We start from the raw sequence: 25,640 nt of genomic DNA on the forward strand, positions 1-25,640 counted from the left end.
GCTGATGAATCCATCAGAATTTCAGACTTTCTAATTCTGTACATCTGGGGAGAGCCGAGAAAAGTGCTATTATACTGAGTAACCCAGGTGGTTCTGATGAATGTTTACCAGAAGTATACTGGGAAAATACAGTGTAAAGGACTGAGAATACACTTGGTGTTTCTTTCAATGAACAAGAAAAATGATTTTTTACAAAATTAATTATTGTCTTATGTTTGAGAAATGAACAGACTTTTCATTTGGTAAACTGATTCCAAATTTTGAGGAAAGTTAATGAAAAAAACTGCAATGGCAAAAATGAATATCACTTCATGTTTCTAAAAGACCAGTCTCATTTTGACTTGCCATCCCCTCTTTTTCAGATATTTTAAAAATCTTTGCCCTGTAGACCGCAGCTTCTCTTATCAACTTTTCTTGGCTAGTACCTCCGTGGTTGGCGTTATTATATACTAAAATCCAGTTCTTTTCTACTTGAAATCCCCCCTTTCCAATGTCTTGAAATTGTTGTCGTTGTTCAGTTGCTAAGGCCTGTCTGACTCTTTGCAACCCTGTGGACTGCAGCGCGCCAGCCTCTTGTGTCCTTCACTGTCTTCAAGAGTTTGCTCAGATTCATGTCTATTGAGTTGGTGGCGCTGTCTAACCATCTCATCCTCTACTGCCCTCTTCTCCTTTTGCCTCCAATCTTGTCCAGCATCAGGGTCTTATCCAATGAGTTGACTCATCAGGTGGCCAAAGTATTGGAGCTTCAGCATCAGTCTCTCCAGTGAATTTTCAGGGTTGATTTCCTTTAGGATTGACTAGTTTGATCTCCTTGCTGTCCAAGGGGGTGGCCATGACTTGCTGGAGCGAATGAGATGAGTGGAAATGACCTGTGTAATACACTGTCCCGTCCCTTGTGGGGAGGGGTGGCTGGGGAGGCACATGGTGATATACAAGTACCATGAGATCAAAGCAAGCTGAATTCTGAGGCTGGAGAACTGCCAAGATTCAGTTCTTGCCAAGGTCAAGAACTGCCAAGATTCAACTGCCAAGGTCAGTAGACTTTGGGTGAAGACTGAGACTGGGGGTTCTTTGTAATCAAAGCATGGAAGCATGACCTAATCTATCTTGACCAATTTCTATTTCAACTTCATTGTGCCTTTCTTTTTGACTGCACCATGCAGGATCTTAGTTCCCTAACCAGGGATCAAATCCATGTCCTCTGCAGTGGAAACAGAAGTCTTAACCACTGAACTGCCAGGGAAGTCCGCATTTTAAATGGCTGCTTTGGGACAATAATTTTCCCTCATCAAGACCCATGCATGGCCTTCTCTGAAGCCTGCAGAATTAAGATATCAGATGTTCTAAACATAAGGTAAAAACTTAATATTTCTTAGGTTTGGGATCTCAGACATAGGTGTGTCCCTCTGTCACAGTGAAAAGGAAAAAAGAGGAATGAGTTTTACTTTCTTTTCTTTCCCGAGAACAAAAAAGATAAGGAGAACAGTGAGCAGACTTGGTCACTCCTAGTTTTTACTTTAACTGTTCCTAATCTGTATAATCTGTAACTAAATTTGCTTTGCTCAAAATTAACCTACTATGTAAATTACATCCTGCACCTATCACTCCCTAACTCTGCGTGAGCTACATTCTGTGCCTATTATTAACTCTATGCTAATTACATACTGTACCTGGTGCTCACCTTTACCACAGACCACCCTTTGTAGTTTTCTTTTTCCATTTCGGAAAAAAAGGCCATGGTACAATAAACCAGGACAAATGGACTCAATGACTGGGCTACCGGACTGCCAGGCCCAATTACCAGGCTACCTGACGCTAACTATGCCTGTTCTGAAACAAAGCAAGAAGAATGCAAGATCTTTATTACTCTGAGCCCTAAGACTATGAGACCCAAGTTATATAAAGTCTCTTGGTTCCCCTAGCAGGGGATTGGAGATGGGGGAGTGGGGGAGGGCAAGTTCCTGAGGCACTAGCCTGCTGTTTTCCCCTCAGGCTGGCTGAGGATTGAAGCCATTCTATTTCCTCTAAACTCTGTTGCCATATTTTTTATTCAGCTTCAGTGTACAGACAAAGCCGATATTTTCACATTAACACCTCTATTTTACCTTATTTACTTCAATAACTATAACCTAAGTGATAAAGGTTAAGTCTTCCCAAACCATTCTGGGTTCCCAATATCTTTCAGGATGTCACTCAGAAGACAGAGGTCATGCCCTTAAGACCTGTGTTCTGGCCTGTGCCTCTTGTGAAGAATCCAAAAAACTTTCCTATGTTTTAGCATATTCTGAACTGGAGCTATGGCCACCCAAAGCTTAATGTGTATTTAGCAGGGAGGAGGATACACAACATTCATCTTCATCTGGCTTTTTAAATTTCAGTGGAGCCCCTTGGAAGCAGAACCAATAATAAATTCCCATGGTGCTTAGCATTACTTTGACTTAAACCAGGGTTTCTCAACCTCACTACTACTGACATTTTGGGCAGGGAAATTCTTGTTGTGAGGGATTGTCCTGTGTATCGTGGAACTCTGAGTAGCATCCGTGGTCTTGACCCACATTCTGGGCAATAGCACATCCCCGTTATGACAACGCCAAATGCCTTTAGACGTTGTCAAATGTTCTGAGAGGCACAATTGCCTCTGACCAGGAACTACTGGCCTAAACGAAGGTGTATTTCTGTGATAGATATTGTTGAATGATGACAATTTAAAAATATCAGGTTTAAAAGCATGAAAAGGGTATTAAATGTAAAACATTATCAAGATTCCTTTCAAGAACAGACACAGTAGAGGGCTTTCCTGGTGGCTCAGTGGTAAAGAATCTGCTTGCCCATGCAGGAGACATAGGTTCAATCCCTGATCAAGGAAGATCCCACAAACAGTGGAACAACAAAACTCGTGCGCAACTATTAAGCTTGTGCTCTAGAGCCCGTGCGCTAAAGGAAGCCACCACAATGAGAAGCAGCCTGTGCACTGCAACCAGACCCATGGACTGTAGCCCACCAGCCTCTTCTGTCCATGAGATTTTCCAGGCAAGAACACTGGAGTAGGTTGCCATTTCCTTCTCCAGAGAATCTTCCCAATCCAGGTCTCTTGCCCTGCAGGAGACTCTTTACCAACTGAGCTATCAGAGAAGCTCATAGAGTAGCTTGGCTCCCCATAACTAGAGAAAAGTCCTTGAAGCAAATGAAGACCCAGCATAACCAAAAAAAGAAAACATACACTGTAGATATTTTAATGAAAGCAATGGTCCTGCCATTCTTTATTTCTCACAATAATACATATTTACAGAAGAAAAAGAATTGTACGTTTTAAATTCTGATCATTATACAGATTTTTTGCAGTTGAATAAAAGGATGACTCTCTTAGTGACCTTTAAAAGTAACTTCAATGCTAATCGAAGGTACTAATTATATGTTAAACACGTTTAATAACCGTTGTTAAGCTCACTTGAAAACACAAGACATTTAGCACCCAGTAAAAGTAATAAAGCATTATCATTTGAGCTAAGACCTTTTAAGAGATCTGACTTAGAAGTATCTTCATCATAGATGCACAGTCCAATTTCTCAACATACATTTTAGAAACTTGGGAGAAAAAAAACGTTAAAGGAAAATCTCCATAGCTTTTTTAAGAATCATATGTGAATCAGTTTTTCCCTCAAAAGGCCTTGAAACATTGGCATCTTGAGGTGCTATTAAAAAAAAAAAGAACAAGATTTTTGTTATTAATCAAAAGCTTCAAATACTGGTTTTCATTTTTTAAAACAATGTATTATAAATTTTTTTTAATAAAAGGTTAAAGGCACAGTGAAACAATGACTAAGAGTTGCACTTCACTATTTTAGAACTCGAAATAATGCAAAAGACAAAATAATTTCGGCGGCCAGCACCTCATTTGTCCTGTAGGGGGCAAACTTCGGAAGATAGTGAAGGACAGGGAAGCCTGGAGAGCTGCACTCCACCGGGTGTCAGAGTCAGACCTAACCCAGCGGCTGAACAAGGGGGTAAATTTATCGTAAGAGGAACCAAGAGACAGGAGGCAGAATTGATGTACTGAGGTTTAACAGTGGCAGGTGACTTAAAGCTTTACTCACAATACAGTTTTTAAGTTTGGAAGTTTTTTCATGTTTTACAGATTTAAGGATACCTTTGTATTGCTCAGAATTAACCAAAATTTATTTTCTGGTTAGTAAGTACTAATACTCAGAAATATATTCTTTTATTTTTCAGGGACGAGATTTTTCAGTCTAATGATCATCTCTGGGAAGTTCCTCTCCTTTTGTCTTTGTTGCCCAATAGGTTTTGCTTTATTGGATGACCCGTCCAAACTGCAGGAAGAGAGGTCGTGAAACCTCAAATCTGTTGTCAGTTGTTAGCAGCTGTGAAAAGCAAGCTTGAAGCCAGTATCTAAAACAGGAGGGAGTGACTTCCCTGGCGGTGGCTAAGACTCTGTGCTCTCAATGCAGAGGGCCCAGGTTTGATCCTTGGTCAGGGAACTAGATCCCATATTCTGCTACTAAGAGTTCAAATGTTGCAACTAGAGAGTCTGCGTGCTGCCCCTAAGACCCAGTACAGCCAAATAAGTTAAAAGAAAAAGAGCAACAGGGAGGAAACAAGGCCTGTAGATTTCATCCAGGTTTATGCTTTTCTCATCATCTTGTTGTGGATGGCAGAACAGTAAACAAGGTTTTGAGGAAGTAATGGAAAATTTACCACAGAAAATTTAGGGGAACATGACTATGACTACATTTATACATAAGGAACAAAGAAGTTTATAAACAATTACAATAAAGAAACTAACTATAATAAAATAATGTTTTATCCTTAGGAGTTGAAATCACTAGTCTTTATAACTTCTTTGCTTGGATGGAAATATTCCATATCCAGACTTGTTAAAGAGCCAAATATGAAAAATGGAACCAGCAAAGGAGTGGTGGCAAGCACTAAGCATACAGTTACTTGAAGAACTAAAGACTAGGTGGAGGGTAGAAGGGAGACAGTATTGTAAATTACACCAATATATTCTGAATTTTGTTTTTTTTTGGCTGTGCCATGTGGCTTATGGGATTTGAGTTTCCCAAACAGGAATTGAACAAGGGTTCCTGGCAGTGGAAGCACAGAATCCTAAGCACTGGACCACCAGGGAACTGCCTGAAAACGCTGATATCGTACAACTTTATTTATTTATTTTTTAGTACAACTTTAAAAACTAGGCGATTGGGGAGAACAAATGAAAAACATTTTTAATTGTTCCAGCTATCATAATGGTGGTGGTTTATTAGTGCTGTTATTCTGAGACTGCTGCATTTGTAAGGCGGTTGAAGAAAACAAATAATTGTGGGATATTCCTATGTCCTTGAAAATCTGGACTCCCAGTACAGAAAAATAAAAGACACAACTGTAATAGAAAGGATTAGGCAAAAACCTTGCAGTACTTAATTTGATTTGGAAATATCAAAATAACTCATCAAGTGTTCTATCTTAGAGAAAAAAGGTATTCTTAGCTCTCTCCTAGAAGCAATAACCAATCTAGCCACAACAAATCTGACAGTCCCAAATATGGTTGTGAAGCACGATTTCTCACTGAAAGGAACCAGGCTTCTTAAGAGAAATGGCTGATTCCAGATCTGGTGCAGAAAACATACAAGTTGAACCTGGAATATCTTGTCACAGGAGACTACAAGGAAGTCATTAAAGACTGCTAGAGTAGTGTTGAAAGGACTCAGAGTCAACTTGATAAGGCTCCCAATGACGAAAAACAGGACAATTTGAGCTTTAATAGGGCAATAGTCAAAATGGATTAAAGTCCATCAAGTATGTTTGAATCCATGAGTTCACTACACTGAAAAAAGTGATGTACAGAAGATGATAGAAAACAAGTTTATAAGCCTGAAAATTGATAAATCAAGGAAAAGATTCAAGTATTTTTCTTTTCCTCTATGAACTTGACCACTGGTTAACCAAACAGTAGACAGGGGGAACATCTCTTTATATATAAAAATGTTCCAACTAATAAATGAAAAAGAAACGACAGAAACTCTAACCCACAACAAATCAGTGGATCTAGGCATATCCATTTCAGCTGACATCAGAAAAAGAGCGAACCAGACATTCTCTGCCCTCTGTTGAAATAATACACCATGATCTATATAGTCTGGTCAAAGGTTGAACCTGAGTCTGGTCAAACCTCTGGATCCATGTATCATATCCAGATGACAGAAGAACATGCTGAATTGAGCCATGAGTATGCTATTAACAAAATACAGATAGTTGGGTATGTATAAGACCAGGTTCTTCAACAGATAAATTTTAAGGGAAAGAAAGAAGGGGGAACCCATAGATTAAAAAGAGACATTAAGAGATATAGCTAACAAAGCAATTTTAAGTGAGTAAGATTAAAAGCTAGTATTGAGATACAGACTTGGGGATAAACTAAGAAATACAAGGAAGTGAGTACTGTTAAAATCAATGTAGTGGTTACTTCTGTGGGGCTGGGGAAGAGAGTTGTTAACTTTGACAGGACACACAGAGGACATCCAAAGTGACTGGCAGAGTTCCAAAAGACTGTTTCTTTACAATAATGAAATAAGCTATACATCTTCTATTTGGTTTTCAGTATTTGTTTAATTTTTCTAAAAGATAAAATAAAACATAACAAAAAAAAATCAAAGCCCTTAGGATTTTCCACTAAAAATTATGGATGGGAATACTTCTACTGTAAATCTCAGCTGATGGTTCTTAAGAAGTTGCCTATATTATAGAAATTTTTCTAAATAATAAGCTACAAATATTTGAAAAATATAATATTAAATTCTAATATGTGCATAGTTATAAAAAGTCAAAGCACTAAGTATACATTCCTAACATGAAATTACAGTATTGTTACACTATTATGTTATACATTTGGTTAAATGATCGTTGTTGACTTGCAAAATTTTCCTTTCCTACTCCCATACAAGGTTATTGGTGTGATTCTATTAGTTGTTAGAACATGAGCACTGGAACAGATCTCACATTTCCTTGAGTATCCACACTTTGTTTCACTCTCCATAGAACAAAGATTAGTTATCTTGTCCAATCATAAGAGTAGTTATTAGTATGTAACATTACACACAACGTCATCCAATTTGCAAATAAAGATCCTTCACCCACATACTCAGCCTTATATTCTCTTTCATGTATTAATGGCAGATGGAGAATTTTTTGCTGTTAAGTGTCTAAGAAACTCAAGAACGTAAAACAGACCTAAGTCATCAGTGAAAGCAGTTTTAAAATGCGATACAACAATAGACATGGACGAACATATAATGTGTTGTACATTTTTATGCCCATCAGACATTGACAGCTTTCCTACGATTTTTCAAGCAGCATCTTAAAAAAAAATGGTGCAATTGTACAGTCTCCTTCTCTTTTCTTTTAATACAGTTATGCAGTATTCGAGTGATTCACGTATTCCAGAAGTGACCGGTCTAAGACCCTTTGGATAAGAGCTTCCTCAATTATATTGAAATCCTACAGTAAAGAAAAAAAATTAGAAACATACAGTCAGACATGACAGTTTTCAGCAACTCGAGGATGAATGTTAAGACAATGCCTCAAAAAAAAAAAAAAAAAAAAGACAATGCCTCACTTTGCCAAGTAAAGCCCTGAATTCAATCCCCAAGTTTCCATACACACACACAAAAAACTCATAGAACCCAGGACTTTTGCTTTGGGGCTTGTGCATTTTCTATTTCATTTTCACTATCAATTAACTAGCTATCATTATTAATAAAAGTCTTGATCTGGAATTTAAAGTTTTTTATCTGATCTAACTATAATAGTTTTTAGCCAGTTATTACAAATCCGGGTCAGAGTGCTATGCTCTACATAAACATGTAATATGGAGTGAAGTTAAGACACTCCCATAGGATTCACCATTCCCAGTAGTACTACTGAATATCTAGTTCTGAAAAAAAAAACGTTGGAAACAAAACACTCTTTCTCCTTGCTTCCTTATGGTCAAAACTGAATTCAAAACTTTAGGTCAGCACATTCTGTAAATAAAACAAAAACTAAGAGCCCTATCTCCTGCAACCCGTCTCCTCTTCACCAATAAACTAAGAAAATAAAATCTTTATTGGACGTTCACTCTAAAACATAAAAGCAAATAAATAAAACCCACAAGACAGTCATAAAACAGAGCAGAGCACAATATTTGGACTTAATGCCAGGTTGCTGTTCAGCAGGTAAGTCATGTCTGACTCTTTGCAACCCCATGGACGACAGCATGCCCGGCTTTCCTGTCCTTCACTATCTCCTGGAGTCTGCTCAAACTCATGTCCATTGAGTTGGTGATGCCATCCAACCATTTCATCCTCTGTCGCCCTTTCTCCTCCTGCCTTCCATCTTTCCCAGCATCAGGGTCTTTTTCAATGCCAGGTTGTTCTAAGTCAATTTATTAACCTTTGAGCATCAGATACTTCATAGCTAAGTAAGGATAATCATACAATATGCATTTCACAGAAGTTGCTACCAGGAACGAAATGAGACAACTTGCATAAAATGCCTAGCACAGTACTTGGTAGTTGAGGAAACAAAAAAATCAAAACAAAGAACACTGTTTTGACTTCACTTCCACATCTAAGAATGTGATTTTGAGGGGGTGGAGAGTATTCTCACCAAAGTGACCTCTTCCTGGCCAGCCCCAGGTCATACTGTGAATGATCTTGAAGAGAATGGACTGAACAATGAAGAGTCAGAACAGGTACGGAATCAACCTGGCTTTTAGAATATCTCATGGAGCTACGATAAATAGAGGAACCCCTACGCGTTATGAAAAATGACGACACGTGGCTCTCTTGAGGGCTTGTGTGACTTCGTGGCCAGAAAAGACATTATTTGAGAGATGGAGGAGAGATTATGAAGCCTCTGTGGTGTGGTCTGTTCATTCTTCAAGTGGTCCTAATATTTCCATTTAGTCTCTCCCCATCTCTAGTTTGCCTAACATCCACGCCCAACCTGAGTAAATCTCTTGACATGCATCATCTCATTTAATCCCCACGAGAGCACTTGGAAACAGTATGTACTTTGCTTAGTCCTCACTTTAACAAATGAACAAACAGAGGCTCCAAAGTTAAATACCTTGCCCAAGGTCACAAGTTGTGACAGGACTGTTACTGAAACCCAGATTCCTTGTGTTGAATCTGGATTATCATCCGGGGCACACCAGAATGCATGGAGACAATTTCCAAATGATACCCTTCAACAATTATTCAATTCCATTTAAATTGCATAAAAAGAAAATAGTTAAAATCATGTGAAAATTATATATAAATTCAAATTTAACTCTTAACATTTCAGGTATTTAGATAGACGTAACAATAAAATGTACCATTTAAGAACATGGCTATGAATGTCCCCATGATAAGCAATCCCCTTTGCTGAAAGGGACTCATGGGACAATGGATCACTCTCACAGGAAAATGCATGGACCAAAGCAGAACAATAGCTATGCTAAATGCAAAAAAGCAAAATGGCTGTCTGGGGAGGCCTTACAAATAGCTGTGAAAAGAAGAGATGCAAAAAGCAAAGGAGAAAAGGAAAGACATAAGCATCTGAATTCAGTGTTCCAAAGAATAACAAGGAGAGATAAGAAAGCTTTCCTAAGTGATCAATGCAAAGAAATAGAGGAAAACAACAGAATGGGAAAGACTAGAGATCTCTTCAAGAAAATTGAGATACCAAGGGAACATTTCATGCAAAGATGGGCACAATAAAGGACAGAAATGGTATGGACCTAACAGAAGCAGAAAATATTAAGAAGAGGTGGCAAGAACACACAGAAGAACTGTACAAAAAAGATCTTCACAACCCAGATAATCATGATGGTGTGATCACTGACCTAGAGCCAGACATCTGGAATGTGAAGTCAAGTGGGCCTTAGAAAGCATCACTACGAACAAAGCTTGTGGAGGTGATGGAATTCCAGTGGAGCTTTTTCAAATCCTGAAAGATGATGCTGTGAAAGTGTTGCACTCAATATGCCAGCAAATTTGGAAAACTCAGCAGTGGCCACAGGACTGGAAAAGGTCAGTTTTCATTCCAATCCCAAAGAAAGGCAATGTCAAAGAATGCTCAAACTACTGCACAATTGCACTCATCTCACACACTAGTAAAGTAATGCTCAAAATCCTCCAAGCCAGGCTTCAGCAATATGTGAACTGCGAACTTCCAGATGTTCAAGCTGGTTTTAGAAAAGGCAGAGGAACCAGAGATCAAATTGCCAACATCCACTGGATCATTGAAAAAGCAAGAGAGTTCCAGAAAAACATCTATTTCTGCTTTATTGACTATGCCAAAGCCTCTGACTGTGTGGATCACAATAAACTGTGGAAAATTCTGAAAGAGATGGGAATACCAGACCACCTGACCTGCCTCTTGAGAAACCTATATGCAGGTCAGGAAGCAACAGTTAGAACTGGACATGGAACAACAGACTGGTTCCAAATAGGAAAAGGAATACGTCAAGGCTGTATATTGTCACCCTGCTTATTTAACTTATATGCAGAGTATATCATGAGAAATGCTGGGCTGGAAGAAGCACAAGCTGGAATCAAGATTGCCGGAAGAAGTATCAATAACCTTAGATATGCAGATGACACCATCCTTATGGCAGAAAGTGAAGAGGAACTCAAAAGCCTCTTAATGAAAGTGAAAGAGGAGAGTGAAAAAGTTGGCTTAAAGCTCAACATTCAGAAAACAAAGATCATGGCATCTGGTCCCATCAGTTCATGGGAAATAGATGGGGTAACAGTGTCAGACTTTATTTGGGGGGCTCCAAAATCATTGCAGATGGTGACTGCAGCCATGAAATTAAAAGACGCTTACTCCTTGGAAGGAAAGTTATGACCAACCTAGATAGCATGTTCAAAAGCAGAGACAGTACTTTGCCAACAAAGGTTCGTCTAGTCAAGGCTATGGTTTTTCCTGTGGTCATGTATGGATGTGAGAGTTGGACTGTGAAGAAGGCTGAGCGCCGAAGAATTGATGCTTTTGAACTGTGGTGTTGGAGAAGACTCTTGAGAGTCCCTTGGACTGCAAGGAGATCCAACCAGTCCATTCTGAAGGAGATCAGCCCTGGGATTTCTTTGGAAGGAATGATGCTAAAGCTGAAACTCCAGTACTTTGGCCAGCTCATGCAAAGGGTTGACTCATTGGAAAAGACTGGGATGCTGGGAGGGATTGGGGGCAGGAGGAGAAGGGGACGACAGAGGATGAGATGGCTGGATGGCATCACCGACTCGATGGACGTGAGTCTCAGTGAACTCCGGGAGTTGGTGATGGACAGGGAGGCCTGGGGTGCTGCGATTCATGGGGTCGCAGAGTCGGACACGACTGTGTGAACTGAACTGAACCTTTAGCTTGTTTTATCATTTCTGATAATGGGAAATTGAGTCATAAGTATCAGAACTATTCATACTGTATCAAATTTTCTTTCATCTTAAGAAAAATTCTGACTATAATGAGAATGGCTATGAGTTGGCCATTATTGATAGGTAGCTGATCAGTACACAGAGGTTCATTATATAATTCTGTCTACTTCTGTATATATCTAAAATTTGTTCATAATAATTTAAGTTGAAAACATTAAATAAACATGAGTTTTGTATTTTATAAAATTTAAATTAAAAATAGAGCCCGTGTGTCTCACTACATTGATATTGTATCTGTTATTGGCCATTCAATGTATTATAAAATGAGTGCAAATTCTCTGAGCCATTTCATTACTGATATGATCTTCTCTCAGTTAATGTTTTTAACTTCATAAAAATTATAACTATTTAGTGGGAGGCATTAAAGTAGAAATTAACTGGAAAGTGAAATCTGGGTCTTTATACAATGGCTGATTATTTATATCAAAAAGAAAATGATTTTGTCTAAAGCAGGTAACTACTCTTAAAGTAGTTATATAAAATATACACATTTATAATATATATGCTTATAAAACACTGTTTTTATGTTTCCTCCTTAATACTAATACTTAACACTGCAGCTATATATGCATTTTTCCTCTATAATCTTATAGTAAGACTTCTTATATTAAGAAAGGTAAGCTTAATACAGCATAAAAATATAACGTAGAAGTAAGAAAATATACTTACTAAGAAATCATCATAAAACAAAGTGTGACTGACTTGCAAATGTCTTATTAAGCTGCCATTGAAGCTGCTTCGATTCTCATTAGGTACTAAACGGCAAAGCGGACAGAACTGGAAATAAACAATATCAAGAGTTCAAGAAAGAATTTTAAATAATCATTTAAAATGATTATTTAATGTCAGAGATAAAAAACTAAATAACCATTCAACAAAGTTCATTTTAATTTTATGAATCTATTGGCCATACCCTGGTTTTATGTTTTAGAATTATATAAATATTAAAGCAATATAAACAAATAAAATTGCACTTCTTTCTTCATATACATTTCTTGTATATAAAGAGTATAATTATTTGTTTTATACTTACCACTTTATTATTTAAATAATATTACAGTCAGGAGGTGTGCCATAATTTAGTTACCTACCTCTTGCAATACTAAAATTCTTAGGTATGTGGATATGTTGCTATTACAAATTACATTATCTACATTGCTATTGTTATCACAAATTATATTATCTATAATTATATATCAAATTACATTTTTGAGGGGATTATTTTATTAAGATAAATGACTATAAATGGAGCTTAGAAGGCCAAAGTTATGAACATTCATGGTTCATAATATATACTATATATGATACATGCTTATAGTTTTATATTTCCACCAGCAATATAGATTCTAATACACCAGCATCAGATATTAGTATTTACACATATTTTCCTAATTTAATAGCCACGAATGGCCATCTACAAAACCTTCTCATTTTGAAATATTTATAAAGCTCAAAAGAAACAGGAAAATAATGCAGAGAAGTACCGTGTCACCATCACCCAGGTTCCCCAAAACGTTACTTCTTACATAACTATGGCACATTGTCAAAACCAGGAAACTGGCAATTAACTAGACAACATCCGACTTAGATTTCACCAGTTTTTGCATGAATTCATTTTCTGGGGTGTGTATATATATTCTATGAAATTTTATCACACATATAGTCATATAACTACCAACACAATCAAGAAACAGAACTGCTCTCTCACTACAAAAAACTCCCTTGTACTGTCCCTTAACTTCTTCTCTCCTGAACCCTGGCAACCATGGATTTGTTCTCTAGATCGGCCTTTTTTTTTTCTCTTTGCCTCACTGCCTGGCATGCAGGGGTCTTAGCTCTCTACCAGTATCCAGAGTGCACCCTTTGCAGTAAGCTGAGTCTTAACCACTGGACCCCTAGAAAAGTCCCACAAATGGATACTACTCTTATCACCTAAGCAGATACTTGCAATACAGCATAGCAAGTGCTATAATCAAGATCTGAACAGACAACTGTTAAAGACTGATAAGGGAATCATTACTTTTTTTTCTGAGAAGTCAGGAAAGGATTCAGCCAAGTTGCATGCAGCTGGTGACAGTCTTAAAGAACGAGTCAGCCATAGCAGAGGAGAAGCACCACAGGCAGGGAAAGCAAAGTGGAAAAAGGCAGGAAACCCTAAAAGGACCGGGCCTGCTTAGGCAACGGGAAAATGCTCAGTGAAGCTGGAGACAGGGCATGTTGTGGGCAGCCGCGGGAGGAGAGTTTGGAACAGTAAGTTGAAACCAGTACTAATCAACATACACTCTTCTGAGCAGCTCATGTGATTTCTATTTGCCCCATATCGAGTCAGAGGAACAGAGATGACTAAGCCTTGGTCCCATGATTAAGGAGCTTTGAGCCCAGTGGACGGGAAATCTACAGAAAACCTGGAATTTCAAGTAAAGTAGTTTTTGTCTTCAGTCTGATGTTAAAAGAGAACTAGTGGAGGCATCAGACTTCAGGTGTACAGACAATTTAGTTGTGTGACTGAAGAGACTTTCACCAGAAAGACACTACAAAACAATGGGTGACAGTCTATACTACTTCAAAAATTTCTTCTGTTTCTTGAATTGGGGAATTTGACACAAGGAAGGAGAGGGTAAGAATAGGAAAGGGAAAGAAATGGTAAAGTGAGAGACTGATGATCATGACCTAAGTACCTAAGTGTTCACCTACACTCTCCCTAAGGTTGTTCTTGTTTAGTTGCTCGCTTGTATCTGACTCTTTGCAACCCCATGGACTGCAGCACTCCAGGCTTCCCTGTCCTTCACCATCACTTGGAGCTTGCTCAAACTCACGTCCATTGAGTTGGTGATACCATCCAACCATCTCATCTTCTGTCATCCCCTTCTCCTTCTGCCTTCAATCTTTCCCAGCATCAGAGTCTCTTCTAATGAGTCAGCTCTTCGCATCAGGTAATCCAAGTATTGGAGCTCCAGCTTCAGCATCAGTCCTTCCAATGAATATTCAGAACTGATATTCTTTAGAATGGACTGGTTGGATCTCCTTGCAGTCCAAGGGACTCTCAAGAGTCTTCTCCAACACCACAGTTCAAAAGCATCCATCCTTCGTTGCTCAGCCTTCTTTATGGACCAACTCTCACATCCATACATGACTGCTGGAAAAACCATAGCTTTGACTGTACAGGCCTTTGTTGGCAAAGCAATCTCTCTGCTGTTTAATATGCTATCTAGATTTGTCAGTTTGTCTTCCAAGGAGCAAACATCTCTTAATTTGATGGCCGCAGTCACCATCTACAGTGATTTTGGAGCCCAAGAAAATAGAGTCTATCACTGTTTCCCCATCTATTTACCATGAAGTGATAGAACTGGATGCCATGATCTTCATTTTTCTGAATGTTGAGTTTTAAGCCAACGTTTTCACTCTCTTCTTTCACTTTCATCAAGAGGCTCTTTAGTTCCTCTTCGCTTTCTGCCATAAGGGTGGTCATATGCATATCTGAGATGATTGATATTTCTTCCGGCAATCTTGATTCCAGCTTGTGCTTCATCCAGTCTCAGATTTCTCATAATGTACTCTGCATATAAGTTAAGTAACCAGGGTGACAATATACAGCCTTGACGTACTCCTTGCCCAATTTGGAACCAGTCTGTAGTTCCATGTCCAGTTCTAACTGTTGCTTCTTGACCTGCATACAGATTTCTCAGGAGGCAGGTAAGGTGGTCTGCTATTCCCACCTCTTGAAGAATTTTCCACAGTTTGTTGTGATCCATACAGTCAAAGGCTTTGGTGTAGTGAATAAAGCAGAAGTAGATGTTTTTCTGGAACTCTTTTGCTTTTCCGATGGTCCAGTGGATGTTGGCAATTTGATCTCTGGTTCCTCTGCCTTTTCTAAATCCAGCTTGAACATCTGGAAGGTCATGGTTCATGTACTGCCTTGGAGAATTTTGAGCATTACTTTGCTAGCATATTAAGTGAATACAATTGTGTGGTAGTTTGAGCATTCTTTGACATTGCCTTTCTTTGGGATTGGAATGAAAACTGTGGCCACTGCTGAGTTTTCCAAATTTGCTGGCATACTGATTGCAGCACTTCCACAGCATGATCTTTTGGGATTTGAAATAGCTCAGCTGAATACAATCACCTCCACTAGCTTTGTTTGTAGTGATGCTTCCTAAGGCCCACTTGACTTCGCATTCCAGCATGTCTGGCTCTAGGTGAGTGATTACACCATCATGGTTATCTGGGTCATGAAGATCTTCTTTGTATAGTTCTTCTGTGTATTCTTGCCACCTCTTCTTAATATCTTCTGCTTCTGGTAGGTCCATACCATTTCTGTCCTTTACTGTGCCCATCTTTGCATGAAATATTCCCTGGGTATCTCTAATTTTCTTGAAGAGATCTCTAGTCTTTCCAATCTATTGTTTTCCTCTATTTCTTTGCATTGATTGCTGAGGAAGGCTTTCTTATCTCTCCTTGCTATTCTTCGGAACTCTGCATTCATATGGGTATATCTTTCCTTTTCTCTCTTGCCTTTCACTTCTCTTCTTTTCTCTTGTAAGGCCTCCTTACAAGAGAGGAGGCTACTTGTAAGGCCTCGTCAGACAACCATTGCCAATTTCCTAATGTCAGGTCATCCTTTACTATCTCTCTTTACTCAGATATGCTCCCAGACCATACCACTATTAATAACCAACAATTTTACAGCATACATCAAAAGATACTGGCCTCAAAAAAACAGATTCATAGAGAAAAACTTACTGGTTACTAGTGGGGAGAAGGAAGTGGGGAGGAGCAACATAGAGGTAGGGGATTAAGAGATACAAACTATTATGTATCAAATAAGCTACAAGGATATATTGTATAACACAGGGAATATAGCTAATATTTTATAATAACTATAAATGGGTATAACCTTTACAAGTTGTGAATCACTATATTGTATACCTATAATTGTAACTTATATAACATTGTACACCAACTATACTTGAATTAAAAAAAAAAAAAAACAGATGTTGGCCTCATCTCAGTATGGACTTGATCTGATGGTGAACGCAATGGGTAAATAACAGCCACCATATTAGAAGCTACCACCAACTTCAGTCCTTTGGAACATCTGTTACAATGGATATCCAGCTCTGTCTGTGGTTCAGATTAATCCCCACAGCAGCTCAGTCAATTGAAGAACACTTTTTATATAATGGTAAATACCATTTGGGGAAGAAGTTAAAGATAACTGAATCCAACACCAAAAGAAAAGAGTCATGCAATGAAAATAATTATGGGCAAATCTTCAACCAAAATTAAGGTACAAGATTGAACACCTAATAATAGGAGTTTGGAAGCAAATCTAATGAAGATTTTCTTCCTTCCAAAACATTTATGCATGTACGTTCCCACTGCTCCATCAAGCTACAGATATTCTGAATGCCCACAGTAGTAAATTGCTGTGGGGATTAGGGCTCAGCTTTTGTCAATGTAGTTTTTAATTTCAAACCAAATGAAGTCCTGTCCCTTCTCACAAGGAATGAATCTCAGGATCAAGGCAGAAAATAAAACTACCTTTGAACCTGGGCGGATGGAACTATGATTTTTACAATATCCTGTTTTTCATATCTCTATATCCTACTATAGCTAGGTTCTCCACCAAGAGCTGGACATGCAATGTTGAACAAAGAAATTATTAATAAATTCTATGGCTTCATGAAGCTATTAATTTGGAGGGAGAGACAGACACAAAATAAACGCACAACATACAATTGTGATAAATGAGAAAAAAAGCAAGAGCTGAAAATAATTTTGGTGTCAGAGAACTGAGATTTAAGGTGAGTTCTGAAGGATAAATAAGAACCAACCACTGAAAGAAAACACTGGACAAAGAGGATAGCCAGAAAGTGGGGTTCTTGCTGAAATATCATCCCTTAATATGATAAAATACTAAATTTCTCTCGAGGGGTCTCATAATTCAATCTGAAGCATGCTGTATCATTTGCCTCTTTTAAGTCTAATATTCCATAGATATACTTTCAAAAAAATGCAGCAGAATATAGTTAATTACTGTATCATGAAAAGGACTTGTTGAAACTTCTTGATGTTCTTAACCTACTACCCTAGTTTGCTTGAGCAACTCAGAAACAAAGGATTAGTTGCTTGTGGCTTGATTTTTGAATTATCTAATTCTATCTGGAAGGCAGAATCCTTTGCCCAAATCTCTAACTATCTTGAGACTACTTATATCTGCTAAGTCAGATGACATCACTGACCTTATCTGCAGGCAAACCTAGCAATTCAGTCCTTTAAAGCAGTAATTCCTCCTTAAATGCTACACTCCATGCCAATCCAGAGGCAGTCTTGGACTCAACCCTCCTTGTCCAAGGACTTCCTTGGGGTATTTTCACATATGTGTCCCCATTAGTGCTGCCTCAGTGCTGCCACAGGATCTGCCTCCAGCCTTTTCATAACCACAGGTTTAATCTGACTTCTAATGGCAAAGTGAAAGTCACTCAGTTGTGTCCGACTCTTTGTGACCCCATGTACCATAACCCACCATGCTCCTCCAAGCAAGAATACCTGAGTTGGTTGCCATTCCATTCTCCAGGGGATTTTGCCGATCCAGCAATAGAACCTTCATGTCCCAACTGCAAGCAGATTCTTTACTGTCTGAGCCACTGGGGATTGGGGCTTATCTTAACCTTGTACACTCAAGCATGAAACACTAACAGAGGAAACCTGAAGATCTTCTGTTCCAGTAACCACTTTTACACAGCCCTAGTGTTTTACAGAACCATGACTTTTCTGAACAATCTGCTCCTGCCTTAAGCCAAGGCAGCATCCTTCCCAGCTTGGGTTCCCCAACTGTGAGAGTACGCAGCTTCCTCTAGGAAATCTGCTCTAGCCTTGATTTGATATGGCTGCAAACATCACCCAGTACCCAAGCATCACCACCTGATTCTTTTACTACCCTGCAGTGCGAGATACCTGGGTTCAGTCCCTGGGTTGGGAAGATCCCCTGGAGAAGGAACGGCTACTCACTCCAGTATTCTGGCCTGGAGAATTTCATGGACTGTATAGTCCATGGGGTCCACAAGGAGTTAGACATGATTGAGCGACTTTCACTTAGGCTTTTTAACTACTAAATTCCACAGGCAATCTGATCCCATGATTCCTGATTATTTCTGTCCTTACGGCAGTTTTCTTCAGTGACTTCTATGACCTCTAAATAATAGAAGACCCAGCTTCCACGGGCCACCTTCAATCTGATGGCCAAACTGAGCAGCACATGGACGGGATTTCTGCTGGAGTAGGTATACAGTACCAATGGATAGACAAGTAAGGTGCCTGCCCCGAATGGATGCTATAGTGCTGCCCACGGTCAAGAATGCCTAGCGTTCCTCCAGTCACACCAGCACCTGGGCACTACTAGTCATGGCTCAGGCTGCGTTGATGATATCTCCTTCATAGGGTTGCTGGGGGAAGTTAAAGAGGCACTCAGTCAGTTCTGTTCAGTTGCTCAGTCATGTCTGACTCTTTGTGACCCCAAGGACTGCAGAATGCCAGGCTTCCTTGTCCTTCACCAACTCCCAGAGCGTATTCATGTCCATCGAGTCGGTGATGCCATCCAACCATCTCATCTGCTGTCGTCCCCTTCTCCTCCTGCCTTCAATCCTTCCCAGCATCAGGGTCTTACCAATGAGACAGTTCTTCACATCAGATAGCCAAAGTATTGAAGCTTCAGCTTCAACATCAGTCCTTCCAATGAATATTCAGAACTGATTTCCTTTAGAATGGACTGGTTGGATCTCCTTGCAGGCCAAGGGACTCTCAAGAGTCTTCTCCAACACCACAGTTCAAAAGCATCAATTGTTTGGTCTCAGCTTTCTTTATAGTCCAACTCTCACATCCATACAGGACTACCGGAAAAACCATAGTCTTGACTAGACGGACCTTTGTTGGCAAAGTAATGTCTCTGCTTTTTAATATACTGTCTAGGTTGGTCACAGCTTTTCTTCCAAGGAGCAAGTGTCTTTTAATTTCATGGCTTCAGTCAACATCTGCAGTGATTTTGGAGCCCCCTAAAATAAAGACTACCACTGTTTCCATTGTTTCCCCATCCATTTGCCATGAAGTGATGGGACCGGATGCCATGATCTTCATTTTCTGAATGTTGAGTTTTAAGCCAACGTTTTCATTCACCTCTTTCACTTTCTTTAGTTCCTCTTCGCTTTCTGCCATAAGGGTGGTGTCATCTGAGTATCTGAGGTTATTTATATTTCTCCCAGCAATCATGATTCCAGCTTGTGCTTCTTCCAGCTCGGCATTTCACATAATATACTCTGCATATAAGTTAAATAACCAGGGTGACAATATACAGCCTTGACGTACTCCTTGCCCAATTTGGAACCAGTCTGTAGTTCCATGTCCAGTTCTAACTGTTGCTTCTTGACCTGCATACAGATTTCTCAGGAGGCAGGTAAGGTGGTCTGCTATTCCCACCTCTTGAAGAATTTTCCACAGTTTGTTGTGATCCATACAGTCAAAGGCTTTGGTGTAGTGAATAAAGCAGAAGTAGATGTTTTTCTGGAACTCTCTTGCTTTTCTTGATGATCCAGTGGATGTTGGCAATTTGACCTCTGGCTCCTCTGCCTTTTCTAAAGCCAGCTTGAACATTTGGAAGTTCACGGTTCATGTACTGCCTTGGAGAATTTTGAGCATTACTTTGCTAGTGTGTGAGATGAGTACAATTGTGTGGTAGTTTGAGCATTCTTTGGCATTGCCTTTTTTTGGGATTGGAATGAAAACTGACCTTTTCCGGTCCTGTGGCCACTGCTGAGTTTTCCAAATTTGCTGGCACACTGAGTGCAGCATTTTCATAGTATCATGTTTTAAGATTTGAAATAGCTTAACTGGAATTCCATCACCTCCACAAGCTTTGTTCATAGTGATGCTTCCTAAGACCCACTTGACTTCACATTCCAGGATGTCTGGCTTCAGGTGAGTGATCATACCATCATGGTTATCTGGGTCATGAAGATCTTTTTTTGTATAGTTCTTCTGTGTATTCTTGCCACCTCTTCTTAATATCTTCTGCTTCTGGTAGGTTCATACCTTTTCTGTCCTTTATCGTGCTCATCTTTGAATGCAATATTCCCTTGGTATGTCCAATTTTCTTGAAGAGTCTTTCCCATTCTATTGTTTTCCTCTATTTCTCTGCATTGATCACTGAGGAAGGTTTTCTTATCTCTCCTTGCTGTTCTTTGGAACTCTGCATTCATATGGGTATATCTTTCCTTTTCTCCCTTGCCTTTCACTTCTCTTCCTTTCTCAGCTTTCTGTAAGGCCTCCTGAGACAACCATTTTGCCTTTTTGCATTTTTTTTCCTTGGGGATGGTCTTGATCACTGCCTTCTGTACAATGTCACGAACTTCCATCCACAGTTCTTCAGGTGCTGTGTCTATCAGATCTAATCCTGTGAATCTACTGTCACTTGCACTGTATAATCATAAGGGATTTGATTTAGGTCATACTTGAAGGGTCTAGTGGTTTTCCCTACTTTCTTCAATTTCAGTCTGAATTTTACAATAAGGAGTTAATGATCTGAGCCACAGTCAGCTCCTGGTCTTGTTTTTTTTTTTTTTTTTTGACTGTACAGAGCTTCTCCATCTTCAGCTGCAAAGAAGACAATCAATCTGATTCTGGTATTGACCATCTGGTGATGTCCATGTGTAGAGTCTTCTCTTGTGTTGATGGAGAGTGTGTTTGCTATGACCAGTGCATTCTCTTAGCAAAACCCTGTTAGCCTTTTCCCTGCTTCATTTTGTGCTCCAAGGCCAAATTTGCCTGTTACTCCAGGTATCTCTTGACTTCCTACTTTTGCATTCCAGTCCCCTATAATGAAAAGGACATCTTTTTTGGGTGTTAGTTCATAGAACCGTTCAACTTCAGCTTCTTCAGCATTACTAGTTGGGGCATAGACTTGGACTACTGTGATATTGAATGGTTTGCCTTGGAAACAAACAGATCATTTTGTCGTTTTTGAGCTTGCATACAATTACTGCATTTTGGACTCTTTTGTTCACTATAAGGGCTATTTTTTCTAAGAGATTCTTGCCCACAGTAGTAGATATAATGATCATCTGAGTTAAATTTCACTGAGTTCAAGAGGCACCCAGAATTCAGTATATCGGGAATTCCCCTGCAGTCCAGTGGTTATGACTTGGCACTTTCACTGCAGGGGCCCGGGTTTGTTCCCTGGTTGGAGAACTAAGATCCCTAAGCTGTGCACGTGACCAAAACAAACCAAAAGACAAACCAAGAAAACGCAGTATGTGGTAGTCATTATTATGCCATCTTAATGTTTTCTTTCTTCTTTTTTAAATATTTACTTATTTATTTGGCTGTACCAGCTCTTAGTTGTGGCATGTGGGACCTAGTTCCCTGACTAGGGATTGAATGCAGGCCCCCTACATTGGGAGCTCGGAGTCTTAGCCACTGGACCACCAGGGAAGTCCCCCAGTGCTTTCTTCAAGCTTCGTCTAGGAAGGTACCCCAGGGACCAATCGTAAAACACCTCCTTAGCTCAGTTCATCCAAGGGCAACTTAAACAGGAAAAGCCCATGACAATCTCCCCTGTTCCCCCAACACATATCAAGCTCCTAGCTAGCCATTCCAAGAATCAAACCTCTGGACTATTAGGGTGAATAAAAAAAGACCTTTGACTGTGCTATGGGGCTTTTCTCTTGAACTTGCTAGTATAGGACAGGTGTTTATGCCCCAGAGCTAGACACTGGGCTTCAAACTGTAGCTCTGCTTACTTACCAGCTGTAAGACTTACCTTGTAAGACTTAACCTCTCTGAGTCTGAGTTTACCGTTGGTAAAATGGAAATAATAATCATCTCTATCTCATAGTATTGTTGTAAGTGCTATGTATCAATCATCTAATAAACTTACATTTAACCTCATCCACCTTCCAAAAGGATTTTATGAAAAAAAAAAAAAACCTTTAAAACTCAAATTAAAAAAACCCCAAACTTTTACATATATGAAACACACACACACACACACACATATACATATTTTAGTTCTGTTTAGAACCAAAATAAAATCCGAAATAATCTTCAAGGTATCATTTTACATCTGTTAATTTAAAAATAAATGTAACCCAATTTTGGCCAGGTTAAGGTGAAAGCAGTTTACTCATCAATTGCTGACACAAATATAAACTGACTCTAACTTTTTAGAATACGTTTTGAGTGTTAATTAAAGCTTGCACTCTTGGGCCTAAAAATATCAATCTATGGAATTTCCTCTTAAGAAAAAAATGACAGAGAAAGAGAAGTTTAAACGTACAAGAATGTGAATGCAAATCCTAAAAACTGGCAGCAATTCAAATGTTAAAAACTAGTAAAATGGCCAAGTAAATGATGATGATCCATCACTACCCTGCCTTACCTCTCAACTATACAAAAATGAAAATTATAAGAGCCACATTGCAAAGCAGAACTAAAGTGCCAGGTTGAAAAGAAAAAAGGCAGCATTCACAATAGATCAAGGAAATGATAAGCAATATGCATTTTAATCTGTGAGCCTATTGATGAATATTCAGACTCTGAAATAAAATAATGAACTGATTAATAAAGGTGAATGACTTTCTACTTTTCATGTCTAGTGTATTATTGCCTTGATAACCATATTTGCATTATTAAAAAATGTTTCTCACTTAGGATGTGAGCACAGTTAGCATAGTAACATTAAATCTTAACTATGCATTTTAGATCTGCTTAGTTGATTATGCCCATGATTATCTGTAAGAGACAATGTTGTCTAATTTCATAAATGAAAGAGTAATTGCACACTGGTAATTCTTGTCAGTTTCAACTAGACACTTTCACATGGTGTTCATAGTCATAGAATCACTGTAACCTTGACACAAATTATCCTTTATGATATATCCATAAATAGAAGCCCATAAATGGATTTTCTAATGTGTATCAAATTTAGATACTGCAGAAATATATAGTAACATAATTTCTCACCACAGGTCTCCTTTCTGATCTGTGATGATTAATGCAATGATCCAGCAAACCGTCTTCATCCAATTCCTTCTGACAAAAAGGACATACACACCTGGAAATTGCACAGAACACAGATATTCCTGAAATTACTGATAATTAGACAGCAGTCACTTAGCTAGAGATAAAAAACAGAATGTAGGTGGATCTAGTTTCTAGTGCTCATTCTTTCGATTTCATATTCATTTTCCTATCCTGATAATAATCTTGGTGCCTAAATTTTTTCTCATGAGCAATGCAAATGTGTAACCTCACAGGGGCAGGACAGAGACACAGTTATAGTGTGCCTGAAGCACTTTATTTTCTTTGGAAGAAAAGTATACTCTGAGCACTCCATTAACGAGACACAGAGGATCATACCACCCAGCTGTATCTGTGTCACTTTTTCTGTCTCTTTTACTTCTTTTTCTAATTCAGGTAACATCTGAATTGGGTGTTACTTGTTCTCCAACCAGAATATCTGACGACACTGGCAAATATAACCACAGATGTCAACTCACAGTTTTAGCATCCAGTGAAGAATGAAAAACAACTCACACTACCTTGTTACATCTTTCTGTGCACCTAGGAGTACCTGTCCTACGCATCTGTGTTGTCCAGTGGAGCAGCTATTAGGTATGTGTCTACCGGGCACTTGAAACACAGTCAGTCCAAACTGAGATATGCTAGAAGTTTAAAATACACTCTGAAGTTTGCAGGCTTTATATATAAAACGTCTCAATAATTTATATATTGATTACATGTTCAAAGGAGAATATTTTTAACCAGTTGAATAACATACATGAAAAATTAATTTCATTTGTTTTTACTTTTTGAATATTGCTTCTAGAGAATTTTAAATTACATGTGTTCTGTATTATATTTCCACTGCATAGTGCTGCCTTAAATTCTTAGGGACTATACGGAGGCTTGGAATTTTTCACTCATTTTCCATTATAGATATAACTTCTTGTTCCCCAAGACATGTATTCTGGATAGTTTCCTTGCATAAGAACTTAAAAAATTTGAATCATGTTATAAGTTCTATAAAGCAAAGATTTCTATATTAAATGCAAAGATTAATATATCTTGTAAGACTGATTAATCAACAACCCTTCTCATTTTGGTTATTTTAACTCTTTGTTATTTAATTCTAACTAGCAGGATAAATTAGTATTCATATGCTTTAAAATTTTCATATCAACTTTCCAATCAAACCACATGGTTCTTCAACTCGTTTGTTAGCCTTCCTTCCTACTGATCCCTGGGGCCAGTCTAACAGAATCCAAACTCTTCTCACAATTTATAGGAGTATGGAATAAATATAATCCTATAATAAATGGTGCGTTTGCAAAGTAATCTCTAGAAAAACATCTAGACTTCTGGACTAGGAAATTTAAGATATATTTGAGTAGTATTTCTTTTTAAAAAAATTTTTGGCTGCATCGCACAGCTTATAGGATTTTAGTTCCCCAGCCAGGGATCAAACCTGAGCCCTTGGCAGTGAAAGTGTAGAGTCCTAACCACTAGAGTGCTAGGGCATTCCCCTTTTTTATCTTTAAAAAAAATGTTTTTTATTGAAGTAGAGTTGATTTACACTGTCATGTTAGTTTCAGGCATATAGCACAATAATTCAGTTGTATATACATGTATATACATTCTTTTTCAGATTCTTTTCCTTGATAGATTATTACAAAATATTAAGCATTTTGTTCTGTGCTCAAGTGAAGAGGAACTAAAAAGCCTCTTGATGAAAGTGAAAGAGGAGAGTGAAAAAGTTGGCTTAAAGCTCAACATTCAGAAAACGAAGATCATGGCATCTGGTCCCATCACTTCATGGGAAATAGATGGGGAAACAGTGGAAACAGTGTCGGACTTTATTTTTTGGGCTCCAAAATCACTGCAGATGGTGACTGCAGCCATGAAATTAAAAGACGCTTACTCCTTGGAAGGAAAGTTATGACCAACCTAGATAGCATATTAAAAAGCAGAGGTCCGTCTAGTCAAGACTATGGTTTTTCCTGTGGTCATGTATGGATGTGAGAGTTGGACTGTGAAGAAAGCTGAGCGCTGAAGAACTGATGCTTTTGACCTGTGGTGCTGGAGAAGACTCTTGAGAGTCCCTTGAACTGCAAGGAG

At 38.7% G+C, this 25,640-nt stretch overlaps 1 protein-coding gene across 2 annotated transcripts in view; it reads right to left on the reverse strand.

The window, feature by feature from the left end:
* Positions 1 to 3,228: 3,228 nt before the first annotated feature.
* The window catches only part of RNF125 (ring finger protein 125), a 48,001-nt gene continuing 25,589 nt past the window's right edge, over positions 3,229 to 25,640 (reverse strand). Inside the window, exons 4-6 of one of the 2 annotated variants that reach the window (XM_061399667.1) lie at positions 23,487 to 23,577; positions 12,144 to 12,251; positions 3,229 to 7,512 (exon numbers count right to left, since the gene is read on the reverse strand). In XM_061399667.1, the coding sequence (XP_061255651.1) occupies positions 7,426 to 7,512; positions 12,144 to 12,251; positions 23,487 to 23,577 (286 nt within the window). In that variant the 3' untranslated portion in view covers positions 3,229 to 7,425. The remainder of the gene's footprint in view (positions 7,513 to 12,143; positions 12,252 to 23,486; positions 23,578 to 25,640) is intronic. The other variant, XM_061399668.1, reaches the window with a different exon arrangement.

The sequence above is a fragment of the Bos javanicus genome, chromosome 24 (genome assembly GCF_032452875.1).
Source record: "Bos javanicus breed banteng chromosome 24, ARS-OSU_banteng_1.0, whole genome shotgun sequence".
NCBI classification, from domain to species: Eukaryota; Metazoa; Chordata; class Mammalia; order Artiodactyla; family Bovidae; genus Bos; species Bos javanicus.